The 24,397-nt window shown below is 47.3% G+C and overlaps 8 protein-coding genes across 8 annotated transcripts; 3 read left to right on the forward strand and 5 right to left on the reverse strand.

Moving 5' to 3' along the window:
• Positions 1-169: 169 nt before the first annotated feature.
• EDB82DRAFT_425922 (major facilitator superfamily domain-containing protein) lies at positions 170-1,715 on the reverse strand (the record flags this gene model as incomplete). Its single annotated transcript, XM_025729963.1, has 4 exons — positions 170-891; positions 940-1,167; positions 1,214-1,431; positions 1,483-1,715. 4 exons carry the CDS (start codon positions 1,713-1,715, stop codon positions 170-172), a joined length of 1,401 nt encoding a protein of 466 aa, XP_025589136.1.
• Positions 1,716-2,825: 1,110 nt separating this feature from the next.
• On the reverse strand, positions 2,826-5,232 carry EDB82DRAFT_533203 (SDA1-domain-containing protein). Its single transcript, XM_025729962.2, has 2 exons — positions 5,132-5,232; positions 2,826-5,072 (listed from the first exon to the last, which is right to left on the reverse strand). The coding sequence occupies exons 1-2, from the start codon at positions 5,176-5,178 to the stop codon at positions 2,897-2,899; spliced, it is 2,223 nt and encodes a 740-aa protein (XP_025589135.1). The 5' UTR covers positions 5,179-5,232; the 3' UTR covers positions 2,826-2,896.
• Positions 5,233-6,073: 841 nt separating this feature from the next.
• EDB82DRAFT_63020 (uncharacterized protein) lies at positions 6,074-7,037 on the forward strand. The gene is made up of 2 exons (XM_065610021.1): positions 6,074-6,752; positions 6,960-7,037. The coding sequence occupies exon 1, from the start codon at positions 6,191-6,193 to the stop codon at positions 6,734-6,736; it is 546 nt and encodes a 181-aa protein (XP_065465689.1). The 5' UTR covers positions 6,074-6,190; the 3' UTR covers positions 6,737-6,752; positions 6,960-7,037.
• Positions 7,038-7,990: 953 nt separating this feature from the next.
• EDB82DRAFT_520939 (uncharacterized protein) lies at positions 7,991-8,297 on the reverse strand (the record flags this gene model as incomplete). The annotated part of the gene is made up of 2 exons (XM_025729960.1): positions 7,991-8,210; positions 8,269-8,297. 2 exons carry the CDS (start codon positions 8,295-8,297, stop codon positions 7,991-7,993), a joined length of 249 nt encoding a protein of 82 aa, XP_025589133.1.
• A 4,781-nt stretch (positions 8,298-13,078) lies between these two features.
• Positions 13,079-13,464, forward strand: EDB82DRAFT_488350 (uncharacterized protein). The gene has a single exon (XM_065608331.1). The coding sequence runs from the start codon at positions 13,083-13,085 to the stop codon at positions 13,347-13,349; it is 267 nt and encodes an 88-aa protein (XP_065465690.1). The 5' UTR covers positions 13,079-13,082; the 3' UTR covers positions 13,350-13,464.
• A 1,377-nt stretch (positions 13,465-14,841) lies between these two features.
• Positions 14,842-17,580, reverse strand: EDB82DRAFT_63146 (uncharacterized protein). Its single transcript, XM_065610022.1, has one exon. It carries the CDS (start codon positions 17,141-17,143, stop codon positions 14,861-14,863), a length of 2,283 nt encoding a protein of 760 aa, XP_065465691.1. The 5' UTR covers positions 17,144-17,580; the 3' UTR covers positions 14,842-14,860.
• A 1,723-nt stretch (positions 17,581-19,303) lies between these two features.
• Positions 19,304-22,238, forward strand: EDB82DRAFT_63182 (ankyrin repeat-containing domain protein). Its single transcript, XM_025729958.2, has 2 exons — positions 19,304-19,781; positions 19,834-22,238. The coding sequence occupies exons 1-2, from the start codon at positions 19,567-19,569 to the stop codon at positions 21,791-21,793; spliced, it is 2,175 nt and encodes a 724-aa protein (XP_025589131.1). The 5' UTR covers positions 19,304-19,566; the 3' UTR covers positions 21,794-22,238.
• Positions 22,011-23,488, reverse strand: EDB82DRAFT_488371 (uncharacterized protein). The gene is made up of 4 exons (XM_025729957.2): positions 22,732-23,488; positions 22,487-22,682; positions 22,324-22,437; positions 22,011-22,274 (listed from the first exon to the last, which is right to left on the reverse strand). The coding sequence occupies exons 1-4, from the start codon at positions 23,266-23,268 to the stop codon at positions 22,132-22,134; spliced, it is 990 nt and encodes a 329-aa protein (XP_025589130.1). The 5' UTR covers positions 23,269-23,488; the 3' UTR covers positions 22,011-22,131.
• Between the last annotated feature and the right edge of the window lie 909 nt (positions 23,489-24,397).

Raw genomic sequence — 24,397 nt, forward strand, 5'->3', positions numbered from 1 at the left:
GTCTCTTCTAACATGCAACACTAAAAGTGGCAGTAGCAGGGTCATGGAGGAGATTCCACTTGAGAGTCAAGTTCGACCTGGATAATTTCACTCAGCCTTATTTTTACACACAATTGCTTCTGTAACGTTGCACTATTTATATACGATGCCACTATCAATATGATGTAAACTAACGAGCAGCTGGTAATTCGCCCTTCTCTTCGACATGTCCACCTTGAATCTTCTCCTCATCAAGAGTTCGATCGCCAATACCAATATCCGCCTCGTAAAAGACATCCACGACGTTCTTGTAAGCCGGAACAAAGTTGACAGCAATGGGATACGACAAAGCCGCCACAAAGAAGATCATGGGGACGACCATGGAGATTCCCATATCATGCATATCAGCCACAGCTCCTGTCAGAGGAGGAACACAAGCACCGCCGATAACACCAGCAATGATGAAGCCACTGCCTCGCTTGGTGTGTCGTCCAAGACCTCTCATACCGAGCGCCACAATAGTCGGAAAACAGATGGACTCAAAAAAGAGAACGATGTAGAGACACGCAATACCGGCGTTGCCGTGATGAACAATTGGCGGGCCGATGAAGACGATACACATGACTAGGAACACCAGAAACACCTTTCTGGGCTTAATGAACTTCATCAGAAAGGTTCCGAAGAACCGGCCAACTGTGAAGGCTGCTTGCGCGCCGGCAAAGAGCTTTGCTCCTACAGATTCTGACGTGTTGGGGCGCAACTCGACGGCGTAGTTGATGAAGAAACTCGCAATGGCAACTTGAGCGCCCGTATAGCAGAACTGAGCAAAGGATGCATGGAAGAGCTTGTATTGCTTGATGAATGGTTTCTCGTCGGCCTTTGAATGGGTTTCTTGAGCTTGGAATGCCATATCTGGGAGTTGTTAGTATGACCTTGGTAAGTAGTTGGGCGCAGACATACCAGCATCGGTGATTTCAGGGATTTTGGAGGTGTAAAAGAGACAAGCCAGGATCAAGACGAAGACAGCAATGGACAGATATACCCACTGCACGTTGGCCAATGCTTCTTCATCATCGAGGTTGTTGAAGAAGACATATGAACCTAGCACAGGAGCGATGACGGTGCCAATGCCATTAAAGGCTTGGGAGATGTTGATACGGATTTCCGAGTATCGAGGAGGACCACAGACTGTTCACGTTAGAGTCTGTATGTGCTATAAGATGGCTTAACATACCAGTGATGAAGGGGTTGGCAGCTGTCTCAAGCGAACCAAGTCCGTTACCAATGATGAAAATGGACATGCAAAATCCAGAAAAAGATTTGGCTTTGATGCAAGGGATAGCGATCAATGCGCCGATAGCGTATAAGCAGAGACCCCAGATGAAAACTGCCTTGTACGAATAATGACGAAGAATCCACGCAGCGTGTCCCAGCGAAGCAAGAGGATAGGCACTTGGATATCAATTAGTATAAATAGAATGGACGTGATAGACCAAGACATACCCAAAATACGCAGCTTGAAGTCCAGCAGATCGAGCACGATCAATATCGAGGACCTTTTGGAAATGCTTGTTCAGCGTGTCGAGGAGGCCATAACTGAAACCCCAAAGGAAGAAGAGAACTGTAACGAGAGCGATGGGCCAGATGGATTCTCGCAAGGTGAGTTCAGCTGCTTTAGTAACTTTGCTATCTTTGACCTTGAGAGGGCGGTCTTTAAAGAACTGCTTAACGCCCATGATGAAAGATTATGATGAAGTTGAGCGTATCATATGTTTTGGTGAGAGTTTGGGAAATAATCTGAGGGGAAAAGGAGGAGAATGCAAGTCAGAGCAAGGGAAAGGGGAAAGAATGACTATTATTTGATCAGCCAGTCCCCTCATCAGAGCTAAGTTAGCATTCGGTTGGTGCAAACCCGACCCGAGGCAAGACCAAGACCAAGGCCTAAGGGGTGACACTTTGACCGTCATAGAAGCAACGAACGATTGTCAAGTCATATTCCCTGATACAATCCTTCCCGCTGTAACCCCATGGGGGATAAAAAGGTTGGAGAAGAAGAAACCTGGGGATTGCGGGGAAGCGAACCTGACTTGGTTAGAAGATTGACGATCTATATTAAAGAACATGAATCAGGTTTTCTAGTTTAGCTACTAACTATCGCTGCAATGATAAGCCGAATAGGAGGGTAACTATGAGAGATATGCAGTGAGATTAACTTCAATAATGGCTTATCTCAGACTTCAGTCAAACGTTTAGTCTTCACCTTTGACCAGGATATCCATGTCTTACTCAATTCTTACAAGACAAGCTCAAGACGGCAAATGCATTGTAAATCGGTACTACACCTCGGCAATTAAACTACTTATGATTCGACTTCCCAGAACCAACAAAGTTGACGACTACTTTATATGCGGGGAAATTGAAACAGTGAATGAAACCTAAACGCATCAAAGCAACCTCATGATAGGCACGCTTTTGATCCCTTCAATTACATGCATGATAATTGAATCCGCCTGCTTATTCGGGTAATTTCTGTGCCAATCACTACTACGTAGCATTTTACTATTATCTATATCCTTCCTTTCGTAGTGGAGATGGATTGATGGCTGTCATACTCATCCTATTCTGTCGATTTAACCGGTTGACGATCAACGATGGATTATCCAGATAACCTATATCAATCACTAGCTTTAAGAGTCTTTCTCGTGTATAAATCAACTAGAGTCGATAAAGAGCAAAAAAAGGAAACCCCATTAACATACACCACAGGAAGAATCATGGTAAGCAAAAACAAGACAACAAGCCTGTTGAGATATGCAAAACCAAGTATATAAAAGAGAAAATGAAGCCTTTATTTTAATACGCTGTGTCAATAGCACAAGTGATTCCATCTCTAAATAGTTCTCTAAAGAAAAACCCCTTAAGTTCCGTTTGCTCTTCTTCCACCTCTAGTACTTCTGGTAATGTGCCTTGTGAGAACCTTTCTCGTCTCAATCAAACTCCTCTTGTTCTTGCTCTTCGCCTTGCCCATCGTCATGAAGATGTTCTTGTTGCGTGCCTTTTCTCTGTTGCTAGTACTCTTGCCCTGAGCCTGCATCTTGGACTTGCGGATCGCCTGTGTAGACTTGTGCTCGTCTCTGTCCGGCTTGCCCTCCTTGGCAAGCTCGGCACGCTCTTCCTTGGTGAGCTTGCGCAGGCGAGCGGGTGCCTCGATCTGCTCAGCTGTGAGACCGTCGTCGCGATGGCGGTCTTCAAGCTCCTTCTGGCGCTTGCGGCGGCTGCCAAGAGCCTTGTCGACTTGAGAGGACATTCGAAGTTCTTGGAGCTTGGCGAGATCAGCCGGTGTAAGGACGGTTGTTGTGGCGAGCTTGGAGATGCGGTCAATCTCAGCTTCCTTCTCCTCAAGAGCCTTCTTGGCCCTTTCGTCCGCGGCGATATCTGCTTCTGTCTTTTGCTTCTTTGATGCGGGCTCATCATCGTCGTCCTCCTCGTCGGATGAGTGATAGACGTTGATCCACTCGCCAGAGTCACTGCTATCATCAGAGCCGATCTCCCATTCGTCATCTTTGTTTTCCTCTTCCTCGTCAGTCGCAGCATCCTCAGGAAGACCCATAGCGAGTCGCTTCTTCTTCTTTTCCTCCTCCTTCCACTTCTCCAAAAGATCCAGACCCTCAATGCCACCGGCCTCCTCCTCACCGAACTTGCGCTGAGCCTGAATACCAGACTTCAGGTTGATGGTGGCATTCTTGCCACGGTCTCGCTTCTTCAAAAGCTCGGCACCGACCTCTCGGTACAGTGACAAAAGACCCTTGGCAGCCATCATGACACCCTTATCCTTACTCTTTCGGTATTGAACCAAATCTTGTAATAGCGTATCAGACATGGCCAGGGGCTGACGAGCACAAATCTCGCGAATCGAGTTGAGACCAGCAGCCGCAACCTCGGCGGCTGAAGCTTCAGAGACGAACTCATTTGCAATCTTTGTGAGCAAAGGCTCCAGAACATCCGGAGGCACAAGGTTGTGAACAGCCTGAGCCAAGGAAGCCAGGAATGATGTGACTGAGTGTTGCTTGGGAGTAAGGAACTTGATGAACCAGGAATAGAGCGCCACGATGGTGAGCTTGTGCAGACCAACAAGTCGGGTAACCAATTGTGTCACTAGGATCTTTGTGTCAAGAGACAGCTTCGCCTTTGTGTTTTGTAGATGTTTTGAGAAGAGCTCCTCAGCAAAGCTCTGGGGATCGTGAAGGAGATGCAGAGCTGAAAAGTTGAGGGGATGAGGCTTGTTCTTCTTACGCTCAGAACGCTTGACCTTGTCAACAGCCCTGTCGTAAGCCTTCTTCGACTTCTTAGTCTTTTTGTTTATGCCCATTTGATGCTTGACTTGGCTCAGATCAACCTCTTCATCACTGCTCTCGTCCTCAAGCTCTTCTCTTTCCTTGTCTCCACCGAGGAAGAAGCGAACGGCGCCAACGACGACCTTTTCATTGTTCGATAGACAGGCTTCCTTCATGACATCTACGGGCTTCGCATCGGTCCAGAACTGTCGCTTCCACATCTCACGAGTGAGCTTGATGGCCCAGATAGCTCGGGGAGAATCTCGGTCGGCAGTGACGAGGTTGTAAAGGACGGTCTGTACGGTACGGTTGAGAGGGTGGTTAATCGATTTGGTGTTTGAGTTTCGAAGATCGGCCAAAATCTTCTGGAAAAGAGTTTCACGCAAAGTCTTGGAAGGCGAAGACACGAGAATGGGGAAGAGAGTGGTAAGGACGCTCGTTGAGTCGATGACTTCCTTTCTTCGGAGCAGGACCAGACTTCCGACAATCTTCTCGCGCAAATCAGGGTGTAGAACGACATGATGCTGTGTAAGAATCTCCTTGAGATCATCGGGGAAGGTTGCGGTCTCTTCCTTGTAGCAATCGGCGACGTGAGCGATTAGATCGATAATGTTGTGGAAAGACTCGACGGAATCGGCGCTTGCGGTGGAGGGAGAGACGAGAAATATCTCGCGCTGAGCCTCATATTGTTCCAATTGCTTCAAGAATTCTTCCTTGTAAGATCTGGGATCGCGACGGATTTTCTGCTGAAGAGCAGCGCTATAGAAGGTATTAGCTGCTGTTATAAAAAAGCAAAGATAGAATCGTGGTTGACATACAAATCGGCATCGATCTTCTCGAGCGCGGCGACCTTTCGTTTGACCATTGCGCCTGATGTTGATGTGGTGTTTAAGCGGGAGGGTGGGGATGGTTGGTCCCTTTGAACTTCGTCTAGGAAAAAGAGAAAATTTGGGAGATTTTCTGAGCTGATAAGATAAGATCATCAACACGCGGAATTGATCCGCCTTTAGTCTACACCTAAAGCTCATTGTCTAAAAGCATCATCTTTAAACCAAATAAACTAAAGAATATGCGCTGCGATGACGAATGGTATTAAGATGCTACTGCTGCCTTATGTCCTGTTATAAGAAAGGCACATCATCAATATCCCACACCACAGTTATATGACACTTCAGAAGCTCTCAACTTATTAAACAGATAAAACCATCACTATTTTCGTATTAGGCCAAGCCGGCCATGGAGAAAATGATATATGAAGTGATAGTGAGTCCCTTCTGACTTTATCTCTGTAAAATGGAGGGGGTGGCTGGCTGCGTTTGTAACGTGAGGATATGTAAATATGCGTTTAGTGATGTAAAAATGAAGTCAGAAGTTGGCAGTTGTTTGATAGTGAATGACCCTAAGACGAGTATTTTTGTTTCGCAATATAAAGAAGTATCCAGTGCCCCCTAGGTCTCTTTACTACCTTCCTTCCTTTACCTTCCACCTCCCCTCTCCATTCTGCCAATTCTTCTCTCCAACATTCAAGCAACAAATGCCTAGAACAAGGACCAAATCTACATCCTTTCCCGAATAATTTTATGCGTGCTATATCCTGTTTCTTTACTCTGTCCCACTTCGTCGTTCTCCCCATGGCCACCATCTTCTGCCATACCCTACTTGTGAGGCCGCCTTTATCTCATACTCGATCCGAGCCAGATCAATCGACATTTGCATGCCGTCTAGTGATTTTGAAACAGCCTTGCAAATAGTCTACACCACCCATCGGCTACATCTCGGACCTTGGACCGGACATCGCACTTCAGCACCCGGAGAAGCATGCTATAAGCAAAACAGCGTGGGCCATGAAGCCAACGTTTAACAGTCATTAATGGTCTATGGCACTAGAGGATACACTGCGTCTCCTTATCCATACTGCGCTACACAACAATGTCCTTGGTGATGGTATTGAGACGTGGAGAGATCTATCAACACTCAGGTTTCCTCCCGGTATGGCCGAGACTAGCCACCGCATCCAACTCAACCAAGATATGCTCCAAGTCCCGGTCCTCAGAAGGATAGTCCAACACAGATTGACGGGGGATGCCATCCAAATTATTGATTTATTCCCTTGGATTACCCGACTGGGCCAGCACGATGGTATTGGAACCAAGTTTACGGGTTACTGCTTACGCCGTGGTGCCGCATACGTTCTCGCAATGAATGTCAGTGATGACATGCGATGCTTCCTCATGGGTCACAACCCAGGAAGTAATGCTTATGCAAAGTACTACCAGTCGAAAACTTCTACAATCGACTTCCCATCTATGCTCCGTGGTTCAGACCAAACTTCAGCCTTACCACGGGGAAGTATCCTTCTGAACCGCAGTGCCGATGCTCTCCTATCCCCAGGGTATTCGAGAAATGGGCCGCTGGAAGCATAAAGGACGAAATCAGTAGGTCAGTTAATGCTACTTAGACCATACGTCTTAGGCTATTTGTTCCGGTACCCTCTGGCCTATCACTATCCTCAGACGGTGTGAAGCAGCTCCTACACAGCAACCCAGAAGCGCATTCAGCCTGTATGATCAAGTGGTTCGGTATCACCCATCCTATTGATTAGCTTACCCCCAGACGGGAACCCTTGAGTGGCACTTACACTTGCAGGTTCTATGGTGAATATTTAAACAGCGCGCATCACAACTATTATCATACACAAGCATGCTCTAGAAAGGAATCCCCACAAAGAGCGCTCGAGTTTCAAAAAAGCTTTCTCCCCTTAATCGGCATTACGAGTATCAATTATGTGGGCATGGCGACCAATTCCACAAGTTCGTCTTATGCAACAAGACTTTTGACACTATGAAGGAGAAAGGAGAGCATATGAGATCTCATGTGCGTACCATGAGGAAAAAGGATAGTATAGGTCAATGGGTATTGTCTTGTTTCTTCCAGGGATGTACAAGTCCCCCCGAAGGTGGCCGGATCAACCGCGATGGACCAGAGTTCAAGGATTAAAGCGAACAACTTGCTCATATGTGGACTGCTCACAAGGTAGTAACCACAAGAACACCCGAAGTTACTTTTTGTCCCTTTTATCAGACGTGGCTTATCAAGCCGTACGAATGGCGGCCCCATGCCCAACAACATTCAGAGGATGACAAACCTCTCATTTCAACTGTCAGATACACAGGCGCTTCAGCAGGCCGTACAATTATCCCCCGTCTATGCCCGTTCTGCATGAACAATAAAAGGCTGCCTACACACCAGCGCATTTTCGCCTGTGATATTAGAAAAACGGGCCACTGGAAGCACACGAGACAAAATTATTAGGTTAACTTCTGCTACTTAGATTAGGCTTCTTAGGCTATTTGTTTTTGTATCCTAAGATATAAGTGCAGCTCTTGTTCTTGCGTTGTGGAAATCATGTGGGTTTTCAAGGATATCTCTATAATTGAATCAATCCTGTTCACTGTGAAGTAGTACATGAGTAAGTAATGAGAATAATATTGAAAAGAGCTTTTTCTATAGGTGGAAAAAGAAGAGAAAGAGAAGAAAAAAATACCAAAGTTCTGTTCTGTTATACAAAGCCCAAAGCGAAACCTCAAAGAGGACTCCAATTCTATGACCGACGCCACGCTAATTCCACAGCCACAATCCTATTGTTACAGTGCCAATCCAGCCGATACCAAAACAATTCATCTACTTCTGTTGAAGTAGTTATCAAATTTTTGAGTCACATCCATGCCTGCCATGGCTCCCCGACCTGTCCTTTCGCCTGTGACGTAGAAATTCTCTGTTCTGTCTCGAGTTGTGGCCCACTGGCTCAGCATGGCACCAGTAGAGGTGCCCTGACCACCTGTGTAAGTTGAGCCACCAGAGCTGTTGCTGTTGCTGTATCCGTTGTTGCTGTAAGACCTGGTTGGTTCATGATTAATTAATGCGAATCGAGTGGGTTCATGGCTTGTTTACTTACGGGTTGGTAACAGGTGAAGAAGAAGGCATATTGTTGGTTATAAGTTGTTGGATCTGGAGAGAGTTGGTTGTTTGTTTGGTTGGCTGTGGTTGATGACAGTAGTTGGTATAATCCAAACCTGTTACCAGGATAATAGATAGTTGAGACTGAAGACTTGACTCAATAATCGAGAAACTGTTGATGATACTAAAAAATTCGAGCCTTAAGAAGAGGGCTACAGCTTTATTTATCTTAATTCAGAAACATCCTAGCCTTCGCAAAGCCGTAGACAGACATTAAAGCAGGCAATATCGAAATGGAAAAATACCACCATGAGCAAACTCTTGAAAAACGGCCCCCATTGTAGCGCGCAATTGGGAATAGTGAGATAGATAACAAGCCTCCCTAGTTTCGAAACATCCATGATGGGAATTACCTACCACACGTGCGCGCAAAAGCGGAAAAGTCGTGGGAAAAAAGGTTGGCCAAATGCCAGCCTTAGACAATCCCCATCATCGTCACCACCGTAAAGGCTTCAATTGGATTGTGACGAGATACATGAAACGGACACTGCGCCGCAACGAAGGGTAACTGAGTCAGTGATTAACAACTGATCAATTGGGGTTTTCGCTCTCAAAAGTAGAATAACTATGTCGGCGCAGATTGTATAGTTGGTTTCCTTCGCAAACGCGCAGAATTACAGTGACAGAAGCTTGTCTTTTCGATCCTGAACTAGTGAGGACAAGCCACGAGAGGCAACCAGGTGCCAGGCAGGGTGGTGGCTCAGCCGGCCCCCACCAAAGTACAAACAAGCATCAAGAAATCATGAATGTTCAATATGGCGGTATTCCATTAATTTATTTTCAAGATTCACTTATTGGAAAATAGGTTACTGCAATTCAACAGCCTGTTTTTGCGCCTTTGCTCATCATGGTAAAAGGGCTGTGTTGTTGTATGGAGAAATGTCCTCAGCTCTCCAACTTGAAGATGGCCATCATGACAACTCAATGGCTAATTAGCCAATCAATTAACAGCATGACTTGAGGCAAGTTTCAGGGCAAGATCATTTAAACGTCTATGAGCTCAACCCTAATAGGCTATGGAACTTTTCTATAACCACTATCTTAATATTAACCAAAATAAATGGTTCCTTTTCTTCTGTAGTGATTCATTCTCAATGACCTATTAGCCTCTCTATCCTTATCCCAGCCCATAGATGGTGACATAAGGTTGGGAAAGGTTATCTGTAACGAGGCTGCATGGGTAGATGAGGCAACCGATCAAGGGATATGTAGACCAAGTAACAACGGTCGGGATGGTGGTCGCTCGCCCGGTAATATTAATCTAAATATCATAAGCTGACTTACCCGTTTCGTCTCTCATGATTCTGGCAGCTAAATTTTCTAATCCTCAGGCTAGTACTTTGGACAAAGATTAGGTATATCTCATGATGGGCTCGGGAGACCCCACAATCATCATGACAGATGTAACTCCATGACGGCCGCCATGAGCAGCTAAATCCTAGCCACCAAAGTTCTCTCGGTCGTGAACCGCTTTCGCCGGCTATGTAGGTACTACCTTTTCCCTTGCCGAGAATTATTGGAACTTTGGGTCCTAGTTATTACGATAAGGATATAACTCAACCAGCATCTCGTACGAGAAGAAATCCTTCAGTACCGATGTCAGCCCCACGCAGAGGCAACCAACGGCTGTGAACGAGGTTCTGAAGACCGCCAAAACACTTCACCAGAGCAAGTAGCATCTAAAATATTGCAAATGGTAGGGTAGAGAAACAGGACGTCAGTTTGATTAGTGACCTTCTTTTTATGGGACATGCGTAGGGCTAGCCTTGTGAGGCCTGAACCGTTGTGAAGCAATTTGTAAATTGAAACAACGATGGTAATCACCACAAAGTACGTTGCGCAACAAAATCATGAAGAAAAAAAAAAAAAAAAGACATTTGTCACTGGAAATTGTAATTCATTTCTCGTATTCAAATTCATCGCAATAATTAATTGACTCTAATCTTACTACAAAATTGATCAAAGTATTGAACGATACATGACAAAGTCGGTTACCCTGTAGACCAGACAACCACTTAACCTACAGGTCAGATCAACGAATTTTTTCAATCTTAATGACCGATTGGCTGTGAATAAGTAACTCTAAGCTTAATAACATGACTAAAGACATATACCAGGGTTATCGGCGACTTCTCTACAGTATGGACTGACCAAAGCTTCTAACGAGTTGCCATATCACGAGATCTTAAACAAGGAGCCACTGAGGTTCCCAACGATGCTTATACAGGGCACAACTTCGAAAGTCAACGTCATTTTTGACGTTTCAGAATGCCTCTCACGGACGATGGAGAGGTCCCGGGCCACCAAAATGACGAGTTTGTGGGTGTATGGTGTTGGAGATAGACGGCCTTCCCAACGGCATTCCCGGGTGACAGGATAAGTCTCTAGCTAATGTTTGGCAACGGCGTCTAGGTAAGATATATGCAGCTTTTCTTTAACAGAAGACTGTTTCGGTATGCATTCTGACAGTGTCTAGATAGTGGATAGCAGAAAAGTTGGCCTCCTAAGTCTTAGGATATAAAAATAAGTATTCTAAGAACTATAGTCTAAAGAACATCAACTAACATGTCAATTTTGTCTCTTATGCTTTCAGAGGTTATTTTTCTGGTACTCTAAGCAGTGTCAACACTGCTTGATTGGCAACCCATCCATCCACTGCTATCCACTCAATATCAGACTGGTGGAACAACATGATAGAAAACACAGCAACAGAGACAAGATCGGGCAGTGGAACATCAAGGGAGTGGTAGGAGGAATTGCTATATGCAGCACTACTGATTTGCTAGACGGCTTTGGGATTGGGTTGCATAGTGGTGTTATGCCGTGGCAGTCTTGAGATCATTATCTCTCAAAAGTCCATACAGAGGGACAATTGGCATACAGCACGATGTAGTCGTGATAAATGTAGTATAGCTTGAAAATTGAGCATAAACAATGGATGAACGAGGCAGAAAGAAGGTGTCAGCAATTTGTGGAGATTCTGCAGCGTCATGAAACATCAAATATACAACCTTCGTGGGGCTTGCTATTTCTTTATTCCAGAGATTCAACACCACCATCAACATTCCAAGTATTGAGCAAGATTGTCAATGTTATTGCCTCATTTCCTCCCCCGAAGAACCTTCACCGGAACGCTCAAGACACTTCGGAAGCCCAAATTCTCGAAATAAACGTGCACTTGGCCAAGAAAAGTAGTCGACCAGACTATCAAAACCAAATTCGATAGACCGCCGATACCCTGTCTTCAGCTCTGCCTCATCTGGGCCTGGACCTCGTCATTTGACAGGGGAGACGGTAACCCTGTCGATGCCCCGAGAGCGGAGTGCAAAGACAGGGGGACGATCTACAGCGAGGACAGGCATTGGGATGAATGGAGAGGATGGATCTTTAGGCCAGTTGTGGCAAGGCACCGGAGCAGGCGAGAGCAACGACTTGAAAATGACATTGCTTTTTGGTTTGTACGGTGATTGATAGGTCTGAGCGTGGATACTGATGAGATATGTTAGTTGATACAGAGACGGACGAACGAGCACTTGAGATACCAGTCAAAACATGCATGTACATACAAATCACATGTTCTTCTCAGACTGACATACTATATTCCCCTTTTCCTGCAACCTATCTATATCGTCCATGAACAGCACAACAGTTCTCCTAAAAAGGAAAAAGCACACCGAATTGGGCGGTTTGAGAGTGACCACGCCCGCATGGAGCTATCGCTGTTGGTGCACAGCGCTAATTGACCCGTTTACGGTGACAGGGGTTACATGGACGAAAAAGTGGATGCCCATTGCAGAACAAGAACGGTACGATTGATTCACTTGGCAATGGAAACGTGGGAAAACCAGACTGGAATGCGGCTTCGCGGGAGACACTGTTTTGTTTCGTCTCAGAGCGGGAGCTGTAGGGGGCGCACTTTTTGAGGCTGAAGGGCGATTCAGTCATCTGCAGTTGAAGAGAGCGAGTTCAAATGATTCGGTTCGGGGTGCCGAGTCAAGCTGAATTGAATCTAGACCCTCGTGGATATCATGGGCAAGGATTCATTAGATCTTTGCGATTTGTGTGTGCCCTCAAGGTTGCAATAGCCACTTCGGAGACCCACGTCCGGATATGCCTTGCATTGCGACTTTGTAAGCAGTCAGGTCAGTTTTAATATGATTGCATTGTGTGCACAGAGAAAGCACAATTCAAAAAGTAGGGATATGGATACTATATGGACCAATGATATTATACAAAACCCGAATAGATAGTCAAGGATCTGAAGCACTGACTGCCCTTCACATCCATCACACAAAAGAAGTTTCAATTGGACAATTGGACAATTGGACCGGATGATGTCGAAACTTGACGTTTCCGAGATCTTCAAAAGGTCCTGTCAATCAATGACGGCTGTTAATACAGAGTCACCAGGTTGGCAAGTGCCGAATACCAGCAAGCCATACATTGCGATGTGCCAGTTTCTAGAAGACGTCTTCTTCCTCACCCTCCCCTTTTACTCCCCTATTGTGCAAATGCATAAAATCACGCCCTCCTTTACCTGCTGATTGCTTTGTCAGGTGCGGATGAATGGCTTGGAGCCAAGTGGGCGAAGCGTTGACACCAGCAAACCTGATTGGGCTCTTTAAAACGCCACAGCGCGAATGATGCAAATTACAGTATTATCCGATTTTCTCTTTTAGCACATCTTTCGATACCCGTTTCTTTTGTGGCGGCTGAGTTTTTTTATCCTTCTTTAATCTCCCCCTTGGATTAATGCAAGCCTCCAAAAAACCGTCCGTCCATGTGGTGTGCACATGTCTGTCAATGACGCGCTGCATTTTTTGGCTGGGTAGCCAGACTTTCCTCTATTTTCTCGTGCTATGGAGACTGGACGCTAACATATGCATGCTGTCAGGTACCCGAACTCTCACTGTTGATCTCTCGGAGTGGCAATTGGTGGGACCCGTTAGGTATCACAACGCTTTGCACATTGACAGTGAAGGCTGTGATACTATACATGGCACACTGTACACAATGTAAGCAGCACAGAGCACGAGAACATCCAAGCAGTTGAACAATGGTATTCTCTGGCATACCCTAGAACAAGGGCTAGAGGAGTTTTTTTTTTTTTTTTTTTTTTTTTTTCTTTTTTTTTAATTCAAGACGTCAGTCAATTCCAAGTCAACCAACATGAGCGGTTTCTTTCAAGCAAATCTTTCACTAAAGTGGCTCCTATGGATGGACCTAAGCTGCCGATTCCAACGGTCCCGAAGGTACCATCACGATCGATTTAATTCTTCTCCAGAAGTCTTTTTCGTCGATCATATAATGGTCATCATGTCGATCAGTGATCCGTCGACTGTCAAAACCGGCAAGTTGTGGTTCTCTCTGTTTCTCGTTTCTTGCTCTATAGAGTATATCGTATTCGTCCATTAACCACTAACAAAACTAAATTGGGCTCTTAATTTCCCAAGATTCAAGTCACCTACTGAAGATAGACCAACGAAAATAGAAATGAACAAAGCGCTGTACAATGTCAAAGCAAAGTAAACAACAAAGATACAATGCGAAGCAACATAACTGCCATCAATAAAGGAAATTGCGCAGACTGACTCTGTAAGGTTCTCCAGGAAATGAATTGCCCCTATTGCAAAAACAGACTACTACGCTTCATGGAACGATAGACCAGCCAGGATGCAGCTGAAGGTTATTCGTATCCGAGTTATCGATTATCTAGACGCAGCTGAAGGTGGATAAACTGCCCATGTATTGCAATAGTGTGCAGAACCGGCGTCTCTGGTGCGACGGCCGAGAAAAAACTACTGTACAGCGATTCATTCTACTGACCTGCCAACAGGATAGAAACATGTCCAGGCTTGAGCAGAGTAGGCGGTTGGATGTGTTTAATCCCAGCCCGTTGTTGCTCCAATGTAGCTTCGGCGAGCGTTTGTACGCGACTCCCGCTAAAGTAGCCAGATGAGGCTAGAAAAGCCACGATTTAGTCAGGGGTCAGGGGACACCCCCGTTGAGACGAAGTGGGCCCTGATCAGTTGAACTTCAGCGCACCATTACCGAAGTGGCTAACGACTTTCTCTTTCATCCAGGCATCCTTTGTTTTCCCAACCGAACCTCCTACTAACCTGACGCTATGGACAACGCTCGCAATCAGCGGCCAACCCGGCCATGCGGCACCAAGCACAGGTAGCTTGGCTCTCCATCAGGCTTGGATCCATCTGCCCAAGTTTGTGTGCCCCATCTCCATCAATAGCGCTTTGAACTAACGCAAGCTCAGGCACACTATCAAGTCGAGAATAGCCACAGCAAATGTCCGGGATGATGATAGCCCACACCCAACAGCCCACGCAGGAAACTCGGGGCCAAACAGACAAGGGGAAAGGATGGACCAGAGCAAAGAAGGCCTGCCTTGCATATAAACAGCCGCTCCCGACCTCCATACCCTTCTCCCACTCTTCACTTCTTGTCACTCACTTACAAACCAGTCTTCGCGGATAATAAGTAACTCTTTGAGTTCACCGCAGTCCATTCGTTCATTACAGTTTTTGTACATTTCTCCCAACATGAAGACCGCTGCTTACATGGCCATGGCCTTTGGCCTGGCCTCTGCCTTCGAGACTCGGAGTCTCGATACCGAGCCTTGCGACTGTGAGCTCGAAGACCCTTGCTACATGGCTGTCCAGGAGAACCATCTCACTCTCTGTGGTACCAAGACATCTTTCCGCGATTGCGGTATCAGCGAACTTCCACTTGTGTGTGGTGACAACGAGGCTGAGCGTCGTGCGGCTGTCAACGAGGCCTGCACTTGCGTTATCCCCACCACCACCGAAACTGCTACCACCGAGGCTGGCACCGCTACCACTGAGGCCGGCACCGCTACCACTGAGGCCGGCACCGCTACCACTGAGGCCGGCACTGCTTCCACCGAGGCTGGCACCGCTACCACTGAGGCCGGCACTGCTTCCACCGAGGCTGGCACCGCTACCACTGAGGCCGGCACTGCTTCCACCGAGGCTGGCACTGCCACCACCGGCACCGAGACTGAGGATGTCTCCTTGAGCACCGAGATTGGTACCGAGACCACTGATGTCGCTACCGGTGTCACTACCGATGCTGCTACCGATGTCACCACCGAGACCTCTGCTCCCACCACCACTGAGGAGGACTGCGACGACGAGACCACCACTGAGGGTGCCACTGCCCCTGCCACCGTTGTCACCGGCACTGAGTCCGCTCCTGTTGACACCAACACCGCCACTGTCCCTGTCGACACCGCCACTGAGTCTGCTCCTACCGGCACTGAGACTGCTCCTGTCGACACCAAGACTGACTCCATCCCCACTGGTACCGAGACTGCCCCTGTTGATACTGCCACTGAGTCTGCCCCTACTGGTACTGAGACTGCTCCCGTCGACACCAAGACTGACTCTGTTCCTACTGGTACCGAGACTGCCCCCGTCGACACCAAGACTGACTCTGTTCCTACTGGTACCGAGACTGCTCCCGTCGACACCAAGACTGACTCTGTTCCTACCGGTACCGAGACTGCTCCCGTTGACACCACCCAGACTGGTGCCAACGGTGTCTCTACCACTGGTGCTACTGTCCCTTACACCACCAAGACTGTCTACACCACTGCTACCAACACCTACACCAAGTGCCCTGACTACGTCAAGGACTGCCCTGCTGGTAGCCACGGCCCTTACACCGTCACTGAGACCATTGCTGTTTCTACCACTGTCTGCCCTGTGACCGAGGAGCACCCCTCCAAGCCTACTGGTTACTCTCCTGAGAACCCCGAGAAGTACACCACCAAGACCATCTACTCCACTGAGGTCTACACCGTCACCAAGTGCCCTCCTTCCGTCAAGGACTGCCCCTACGGATCCGTCACCACCAAGACCTACCCCGTCTCTACCACTGTCTGCCCCGTTACTGAGGAGCACCCCTCCAAGCCTACTGGTTACGCTCCCGTCACTGAGGGCCACCCCTCCAAGCCTACCGGTTACGCTCCTCCTAACACCAGCACTCTCTACACCACCAAGACCACCTACTCCACCAAGGTCTACACTGTTACTGAGTGCGGCCCTGAGGTTAAGGATTGCCCTTACGGATCTGTCAAGACTGAGACTGTTCCTTGCACCACTGTCTACGCCACTGGTACCAAGGAGATTCCTTCTTACCCTACCGTTGTCATCCCCGGCAAGCCTGAGTACCCTGCTCCTGAGCACCCTGAGACTCCCTCTGAGGAGCACCCCGCCAAGCCCGAGCACCCTGAGACTCCCGCTCAGCCTGAGAAGCCTGAGTACCCTGCTCCTGAGCACCCTGCCCAGCCTGAGCAGCCCGCCAAGCCTGAGTACCCTGCTCCTGAGCACCCTGCCCAGCCCGAGCAGCCTGCTAAGCCCGAGCACCCTGAGACTCCCGCTCAGCCCGAGAAGCCTCACTACCCTGCTCCTGAGCACCCTGCCCAGCCCGAGCAGCCTGCTAAGCCCGAGCACCCTGAGACTCCCGCTCAGCCCGAGAAGCCTCACTACCCTGCTCCTGAGCACCCTGCCCAGCCCGAGCAGCCTGCTAAGCCCGAGCACCCTGAGACTCCCGCTCAGCCCGAGAAGCCTCACTACCCTGCTCCTCCTGCTGCCGAGACCACCGGCAGCGGCTACAAGGCTCCCGCTCCTAGCCAGCCTTCTGCCACCGTCCCCTACCACCAGCCTACTGGCACCGCTCCCGCCGTCGAGGTCACCGCTGGTGCCTCTCGCTTCGGTGTCGAGATGGCTGTCGCCGCTGCTGGTATCTTTGCCATTCTTCTGTAAATGCATCATGGAACATAAAATCTTCCCTTGCTGTTCATTATTTATTACAACATAATAAGCTTCACTATGTATATAGTATGATTTAGACGACTTGAGCGCTTGCCAAGTAGTGGTAGAAGAATTGTTATGAAGTTGGATATAACATTGTCTTGTTTTATTGGAGATACCATTTCATTAATGATATGACCTTAATAACCATCCCTGAACTGTGAAGTCAAAATGTCCATTATATTCTCTGTTTAACCATGTACCACTTGAACGCATCTGAATGCTAGAAAGAAAGCTGGACTAGACATTTTCACGTGAACTACAGTCTTTTTCCTTTGTGGCCCTCCTGCATGTGACAGCAGTTCCAAACTCTATCTCCTCGACGTTCTGTTCCATGTGGAACGGCGCTAGAACAAAGGAACAGACTAAGGGGCCGTTTGACCCAGATTGTTGGAAAACTTTGGGGACACTCGGCAAGGTAAAGTCAAACAGGTGGCTTGTGGCCGTTGTGGTGACCTCTTTTGACTGGAATGCGGGATGACAGAGGGGCGTGTGAATGTCTCTGAACGAGTTCTAGAAGATGGCTTGCTTTAAATGGGAAGTGGCTTGCTGGCGGTGAGTGAGTCAATTCAACAATTTGTGGACATAAAGGAAAATACCACCATATTGAGAATTGTGGTGTCGTCTCGAGATAATAGTCCACGATGAGCTTTGTTCAAAGGAGATGGAAGTGTGTGGTGGGATGGCATATGTAGTTTTAAGGATTGACCCCTCTGACAGAAACAAAGGGTGATGATACTGCGTCCATATTGTTCTATCTACCTATCTAGTAGGTAGTGTCGTTTATCTCTGGCCTTTTTCTTTATAAGTTTGTTGTTCTGTGGCGGTTAGTAGTCAGGTGCGTACCTTGACTCTCACGGGGACGAGTGTAGTGCCGTTGATGGCTTCAAACTTCCAACGCCCCAGAAGTGAAAGGAATGACGCCATGGTCGCAGGAAGGAAAGAAAACGAATGATTCTCACCGACTCGCAACTGTTTATAGGTTAAAGCGTTGGATATTGGATAGCCATGAATACTTGCTTGAAGTTAGATGACACCGCGAAAATTCTTGGGCGCGGCTGTTTCACTAATAAGGCGGCGCATGCAAGGGCTGATGACATACATGGATGGTGCTTGGCGGGTGAGATGTTTCGAAACATGATGATGACATAATCGAGGGTCATTGATTAGCGAGATCCTAGACCATTTGAATCGGAATAATGATAAGCGAGAGCTTAAGGAATTATATCTCTCTCTGGCAGTATCATAAAGGATATCTACATCATCCTGAAGAAGTGCTTGTGGTAGGTAGTATACTCTCAATGATTAGACACAAGTCAGGTGCCAACAACAGCACTAGAGACCTAAAACAGGATGAGAAGAGGCCTATATTTAAATTCGTTTTGTAAACATCATACATATATCGACAGAGATGGACACTTTGAAGATGTGTATGAGGACTTGGCAAGATGGTGTCGCCGAAAAGCCTTGTTGATGTGGTGTGGCGCAATGCTGGGCTTTTGGAGCCACAGTTAGGCGCACAGCCGTCACCTATGAAGCTGCGCCTCTATCTCTGTATTCACTGACATCAGGCCGATGACCAAAGTCCTTCAAAAATCGGAATGTAGGTGAATAATGACGAGAGCAAGGTTTTTTCCCGTCCCTTTAGATTTGCCATATAACAATTTCTTGTTTTGTTTGGATAATTGTTTTCAAACTCATAATCGTTACCTGATGTTGAAATGGCCAGTGGTCGCAGTAGCTTGGGCGGTTAGGCACTGTACTGTACTGTAACTGGAGGGGCTCCCACTGTAAAACACCATCATGTATCAAGATCAAAGCTACAACTTTATCAGCAATAGATTCATCAATCTGCATCTTTAACAACTTGCATCACGTCAATGCAACGAAAGCGGCACTTGGGTTCCCTTCCTAGGGACTAGGCTCCTCATATTATCCAGTTACAACACATCTTGTCTCACATAACCACCCATTCTGGCATTTCTCATCAGGCCTCCTGCGAGCTATGGGGCGCAGCAACACACCTACGGCAACGGGCCGCAAACCACCTATTCCCGTTGCATTCCAACGTGGTCAGCTCAGCCCTCCAGGTCCATATTCTCTCCTCTTCTGTACGGATCATGCTGGCTATTTGTGCCCTGGTTCCGGCCTGTTTTGGAGGCCAGCCGAGATGCACTTTCACCACCCATTACACATCTTCAACGCTTTCACTGCCTCTGGCCGACCAACACCTTGACCCGTAGCACAAGAGGGTGCTGACTTATAAGCTTGTGCTTTCCTTTGCTTTGTATCATGGGAGCATCGCGTACTTTTTCGACATTGCAAGGCTACATCTATAGGCCAACATTAATATTGCTGCTTTGACAGCTATCAAAGAGCCCACCATGAACAACAGCGCAACGTCGCCCTTTGGACCTGGCCTGCAAGTGCCAATATCGTCCGCCTCGCCCAGCGGCTCCAACAACACCACAACAGGTAGACCACCACTTTGGAACTCATCTTCACGACGCAAAATGTCACGTCTATATCTCTACACCACACTTCCTTTGGATAAAATAGTGGCTGTTGTACATGCAAAGTCACCTGATACAGTACCTGGGTATGCGATTCCTGGTTTTTTATGCTTGGATTGATGCTCATTAGGTGTACAGTCAGGACTCGGCCCACAAGACGCTCAACGCCATGCTTAACAAGCAACCACGATGGCTTCACCCAAGAAATGAAGGTGATATGGCACGGCGATTAGAAGAATTGTCGCTTTCCCCCACGCGAACCAACTCAACATATAATTCAATTTCATCTCCCATGCAAGATACTCCAGGATCAATACCTGCTCTCAACACTGTTCCAACGCCACATCTTGTTCGAAATCCTACTAGGGCTTCACTCGAAGTTCCACCTTTCAACCAATACTCCCAGCCTCAACGGCATAACACAAGCAGATCTACCGCTCAAGCACGGGAGCAAGAAGAAAACAGCCATTTTAAAACTTTCTTGCAACGACCAACATTCATGACTACGTCGACAGATTGCACAACAGGGACATTTCAAAGCCTGCTCAAAGGCTATGATCACCCATATGTCAAGACAGTAAAGCGTCTTATTAAACGATATACAGCACCCTTGAGTCGAAGAGGATCCAGTCTCTCGCCCATATCCGACGAGGAACCGACTATGACTTCTTGGCTAGGAGACCGAGATGCTCCTGTCTGTCTACCAAACGGCCCTTACTACATGCCCGGCAACTTTCTATGCATCGACGACATCGCCCAGAACAACCATACATGTTTTGAAGGTACTGAGGAGCATATGAAAAAGTCATGTTTCTGCCGGCCTATGCAGGAGCTCAGGGAACCAGCTTGGATAACAGTGCAGGGCTTCTCCGAGACTGGTTACAATGCCCTGACCCTTGCTGTCAACAACTCCTCGTTCGAGGAACGTGACCAGTTTGGTCACACCGTTTTCCACCTCATGGCGGCGAGGTTCATGGGAGACGAGCTTTTTGAAGCAATCCGATCAGTTCAAGACGTGGCTATTCTCAATGAGCAAAACACAGCTGGACAGACACTATTACACGTGTTGCACACTTCCTGGTTTAACAGTGGAATTTATCTGCAACACCTGCTGGATATACTCGCTGGGAAAGGCTTCGACTTTAGCGCACGCGATCACTACGGCCGTTCCTTTTCCCATATCCTCCTTCTCAGAGACGAATCAGTTAGTCTCCGAAACCACCTACTTCAGCTTTGTGGTCCTACAAGTTACCAGAAGAGGGATGCATTCAATATGACCCCTACCAACGCAGTGATCCCAGAGCCCACCATCGGAATCAACAGAACATACACTCAGGCTATGGACATTGACCCCCCAGTACCAACGTCGCGACAGGACAGCGCCGACCCTTACCACACAACCGATCTTCAACAAGAAGCACGCACCCTCGAATACATTAGAGCCGCAGTAAACGACCCACTACTCGAAGATCCGGAAGGCCGAAATGGACTACAATGTCTCGCCGCCGCTACACTAAGCTCAGTCAGCGTCACACAAAAATACAACCTCGATAAGGAAGGCATGCCAAACTATCAAAAGAACAAAAGAGACAAGGCTGCCAAATATTCTGATTCAAGTACCAGTTGCTTGGAGTTCCGTCGAACGCTCTTGGAGAGCCTTTTAGCAGCAGGGGTTGACCCAAACCACTACGATATCCGTGGCAACACACCTCTCATGGCCTTTGCCGCACAACTCCCCGAAGACGACGACTACACAATTGGCCCAGATATCATCAAAGATCTGATCAAAGCAGGTGCACGTATCAACGCTCGCAACAGAGCAGGCGAAACAGCGTTGCACATCGCCGTCCGCTGTGGTCACAAGCTAGCTGCTAAGCAACTCGTCAATAGTGGTGCGAATGTGCACGCTCGCGATGCAGCAGGTCGAAGTGTTCTGGACGTCGCTGATGTGAAGATGAGGAGTCTGAGGGGCCAAGACGAGGCTGAATATGCACACCTTGAGGCTTGCCGGGCGTGGTTGAGCGGGACATCAGGCGGTGCTGTACAGGAGCCCACCGTGATACAAGAGTGGGAAGTTAGTGGAAAAGGAGAGAATTAGAAGGAGTTTTGATATTTATGATGGGATTTATATATTTGGATATGGACTTTTGTTGTCTTGGCGTTGGCGTCGGGCTGGAACCGGATACCTGGGCGTTTTTGGGCAAAATTAGGGATATACAAACTTGATATTTTGGTGATACATAGACTAAAGAGTTACAAGAAACAATTCAGAGAACAATACAAGGAGACTTGAAAAATGTCTCAATGATAGACGATCCGCATATTCAAGAAGCTTGAAGAGTAGTCTAGATGAGAGATGTGGCATGAGTGAAAGAAGGAATCCGTTCTGCCTGTTCGCACTCTCTAATGCATAAACTAAAACACAGCCATAACCACTTAGTATCCAAACTTCTGCCCGACAAGCTCTTCACTTAGTCTCCAAAGCTTCTCGGCCTCGACAGGGTCTCGCGCCCAAGACTTGTAGGAGTCGACAAAAGGGTCAGAGACTCTGGTCTCCAAGAGATAAGCACCGTTGTTTGCTGCGAGTCGTTAGCATGAAGTTCTAGTTGGACTCATATTTCCTCTTACCTCTGAGATTGGGATCAAAAGCAGCAAATGCGTGGGTAGCAGCGCCAACGTCAACAGAAACAGGGGTAAGAAAGTTCCAACCTTCGGTGTTTCCTCGTTCACGATGAGCTTGTACTTTGCGGTTGTTAGTTTGATGCGATGAGAGATGAGGTGAATGGCTTACTAAGAGCTCCGAGGTCACCGTCCATGCTGCCAAAGTCCAAGTGAGTTCCCAGACCTGTCGACATGATCATCCCTGGGTGGACGCTGTAAGATTGCAGGCCGCGACTTCCTAGTTTTTGAGCAAGGGATACAGAAAAGAGAGCGTTTGAAGTTTTGGCTTGGCCATAGGCGGCCCAGTTATTATAAGTCTCGCCGTTCTTATAAAATTAGCATGTTTTGACGTGAAGGATGGGAAGGAATTCTTACACTGAAGTGAGAATCCGCAAAGTGGACAGGACCAAGAGTGTGGCCATTGCTCGAGATGTTGACAACTCGGGGTGACTTGGAAGCGAGAATCTTGCCCATGATCAAGTTTGTAAGAAGAAAATGGCCAAGATGGCAAATCGCGAATTGCGACTCGAACCCATCAACACTCTTTGAGTAGGGAACAGCCATGATGCCAGCATTGTTGACTAGAACGTCAATGTTGGGCACGTCGTTCCAGCTGTTGACCTCCTCGGCAGCCTTGCGCACTGAAGCCAGAGAGCTGAGATCTACGATCAAGTTGCGAGTCTTGACGTTGGGGTAGTCTTTGGTGACGGCTTCAGCGAGCTCTTGGAGTTTGGAAGCGTTGCGGCCGGCCAGGATGAGGAGTTCTGGGGACTTGGAGGCGGTTTCCTGGATGAATATGCCACCGAGACTGTTGAGTGTTACACCAGTGGTGAGGATGACTTTGCCCTTGATGATGTCGGCATACTCGGTAACGAGCTCATTGACGGTGGTTGAAGCAGAATGAGGAGACATTGTGATTGATTCAAGAAGAGGAAAAATCTCAAGATGTTGTTGTAGATGGTTGTTGTTGAGTTGCTGTTCTGAGTGGATTGATGGTGATGATAATTCTCATTGAGTGAGAATATCCCACGATACTTATAGTATTCCTCATCTCTAAAGTCCGAATATTTCTTTCTACGTAATAGTCGAGATATTCGGATTTACAGCGAAAAACAAGGGTTGTGTAAGCGCATCCTAAGCTGCTGGCGTCAGCCATTTCGGTGTTATAAGGCGGGCTGGTGGCGTATGACGGGATTACCAAGAAGCCCGATATCCAATCACCACATGAGTTTACGTTACAGCACATGAGTGGATGTCGCTTGTCGTATATTTTATATTATAGGAGGTAACCCAACCGGTAACAAACTGACTGCATTATTTTATCTACAGTATCATTCTTCAATAACGAATGTACCTACTGTCTTAAGGGGTGGAAGGGAAGATCGCTTGTCCTGTCCTTGGGACGTCGGCGTCCAAATCTCGATATGTCTTGCTTCTCTTCGATACCTTAAACTACAAATAAAAAGAGCATATGATGGCGCTAATATATCCATTTCGTTGACTACCTAGTCTTTCTGTTTTTATTGTTCTATCTGTACAGTAGATACCTAAGCTAGCTATGTGACTTGGACGGGCACTTATAGACAATTTTGTAAAGACCTCAGTTCACAAATTGCATCATTATCAAGTGTAGAAGTCTTAGGAATGCAGTAATTGCTCTCCGATGCCAAGTATGTTCATCATAGGTCCCCTGAAAATAACAGGGAAAGAGGGCAGTGAGGGATTGGAAAGAGTTGACAATTTATATGATAACACAGTAATGGCAAGATAATGGCACTGCATTAGGCACTGTGATGATCAGGGCATGGTTACCTAGCAAACATTATGAATAAGGTTAATCGAGGTAGCAACTGAGGCTGTGCTGAGGTATAATGAAGTTTATTCTTTTGTGTGGATAACCTGGAATGTTGAGGCAGAAGCCGCTTTTTGGTGATTTTGATCAAAACTACTGGGTTGGGTATAACTCTCAAGCAAAAAGCAAAAGCAAAAGTAACGCTGGGTGTCCCACTGTCCCTATCAAAGCTACTTCCCTATAACTTTA

The sequence above is a fragment of the Fusarium venenatum genome, assembly GCF_020744135.1.
Source record: "Fusarium venenatum strain MPI-CAGE-CH-0201 chromosome Unknown EDB82scaffold_1, whole genome shotgun sequence".
NCBI lineage: Eukaryota > Fungi > Ascomycota > Sordariomycetes > Hypocreales > Nectriaceae > Fusarium > Fusarium venenatum.

Coding starts and splice junctions, on each gene's coding strand:
- EDB82DRAFT_63146 (XM_065610022.1), bottom strand. CDS start 17,143: ATGATGCATTTACAGAAGAATGGCAAAGATACCAGCAGCGGCGACAGC.
- EDB82DRAFT_488350 (XM_065608331.1), top strand. CDS start 13,083: ATGCAAGCCTCCAAAAAACCGTCCGTCCATGTGGTGTGCACATGTCTG.
- EDB82DRAFT_63020 (XM_065610021.1), top strand. CDS start 6,191: ATGGCACTAGAGGATACACTGCGTCTCCTTATCCATACTGCGCTACAC.
- EDB82DRAFT_488371 (XM_025729957.2), bottom strand. CDS start 23,268: ATGTCTCCTCATTCTGCTTCAACCACCGTCAATGAGCTCGTTACCGAG. Junction 22,438..22,486: donor CGGTGACCTCGGAGCTCTTA/GTAAGCCATTCA, acceptor ACAACCGCAAAG/TACAAGCTCATCGTGAACGA. Junction 22,275..22,323: donor TTTTGATCCCAATCTCAGAG/GTAAGAGGAAAT, acceptor AACGACTCGCAG/CAAACAACGGTGCTTATCTC.
- EDB82DRAFT_63182 (XM_025729958.2), top strand. CDS start 19,567: ATGAACAACAGCGCAACGTCGCCCTTTGGACCTGGCCTGCAAGTGCCA. Junction 19,782..19,833: donor TCACCTGATACAGTACCTGG/GTATGCGATTCC, acceptor TTAGGTGTACAG/TCAGGACTCGGCCCACAAGA.
- EDB82DRAFT_533203 (XM_025729962.2), bottom strand. CDS start 5,178: ATGGTCAAACGAAAGGTCGCCGCGCTCGAGAAGATCGATGCCGATTT. Junction 5,073..5,131: donor GAGAAGATCGATGCCGATTT/GTATGTCAACCA, acceptor TACCTTCTATAG/CGCTGCTCTTCAGCAGAAAA.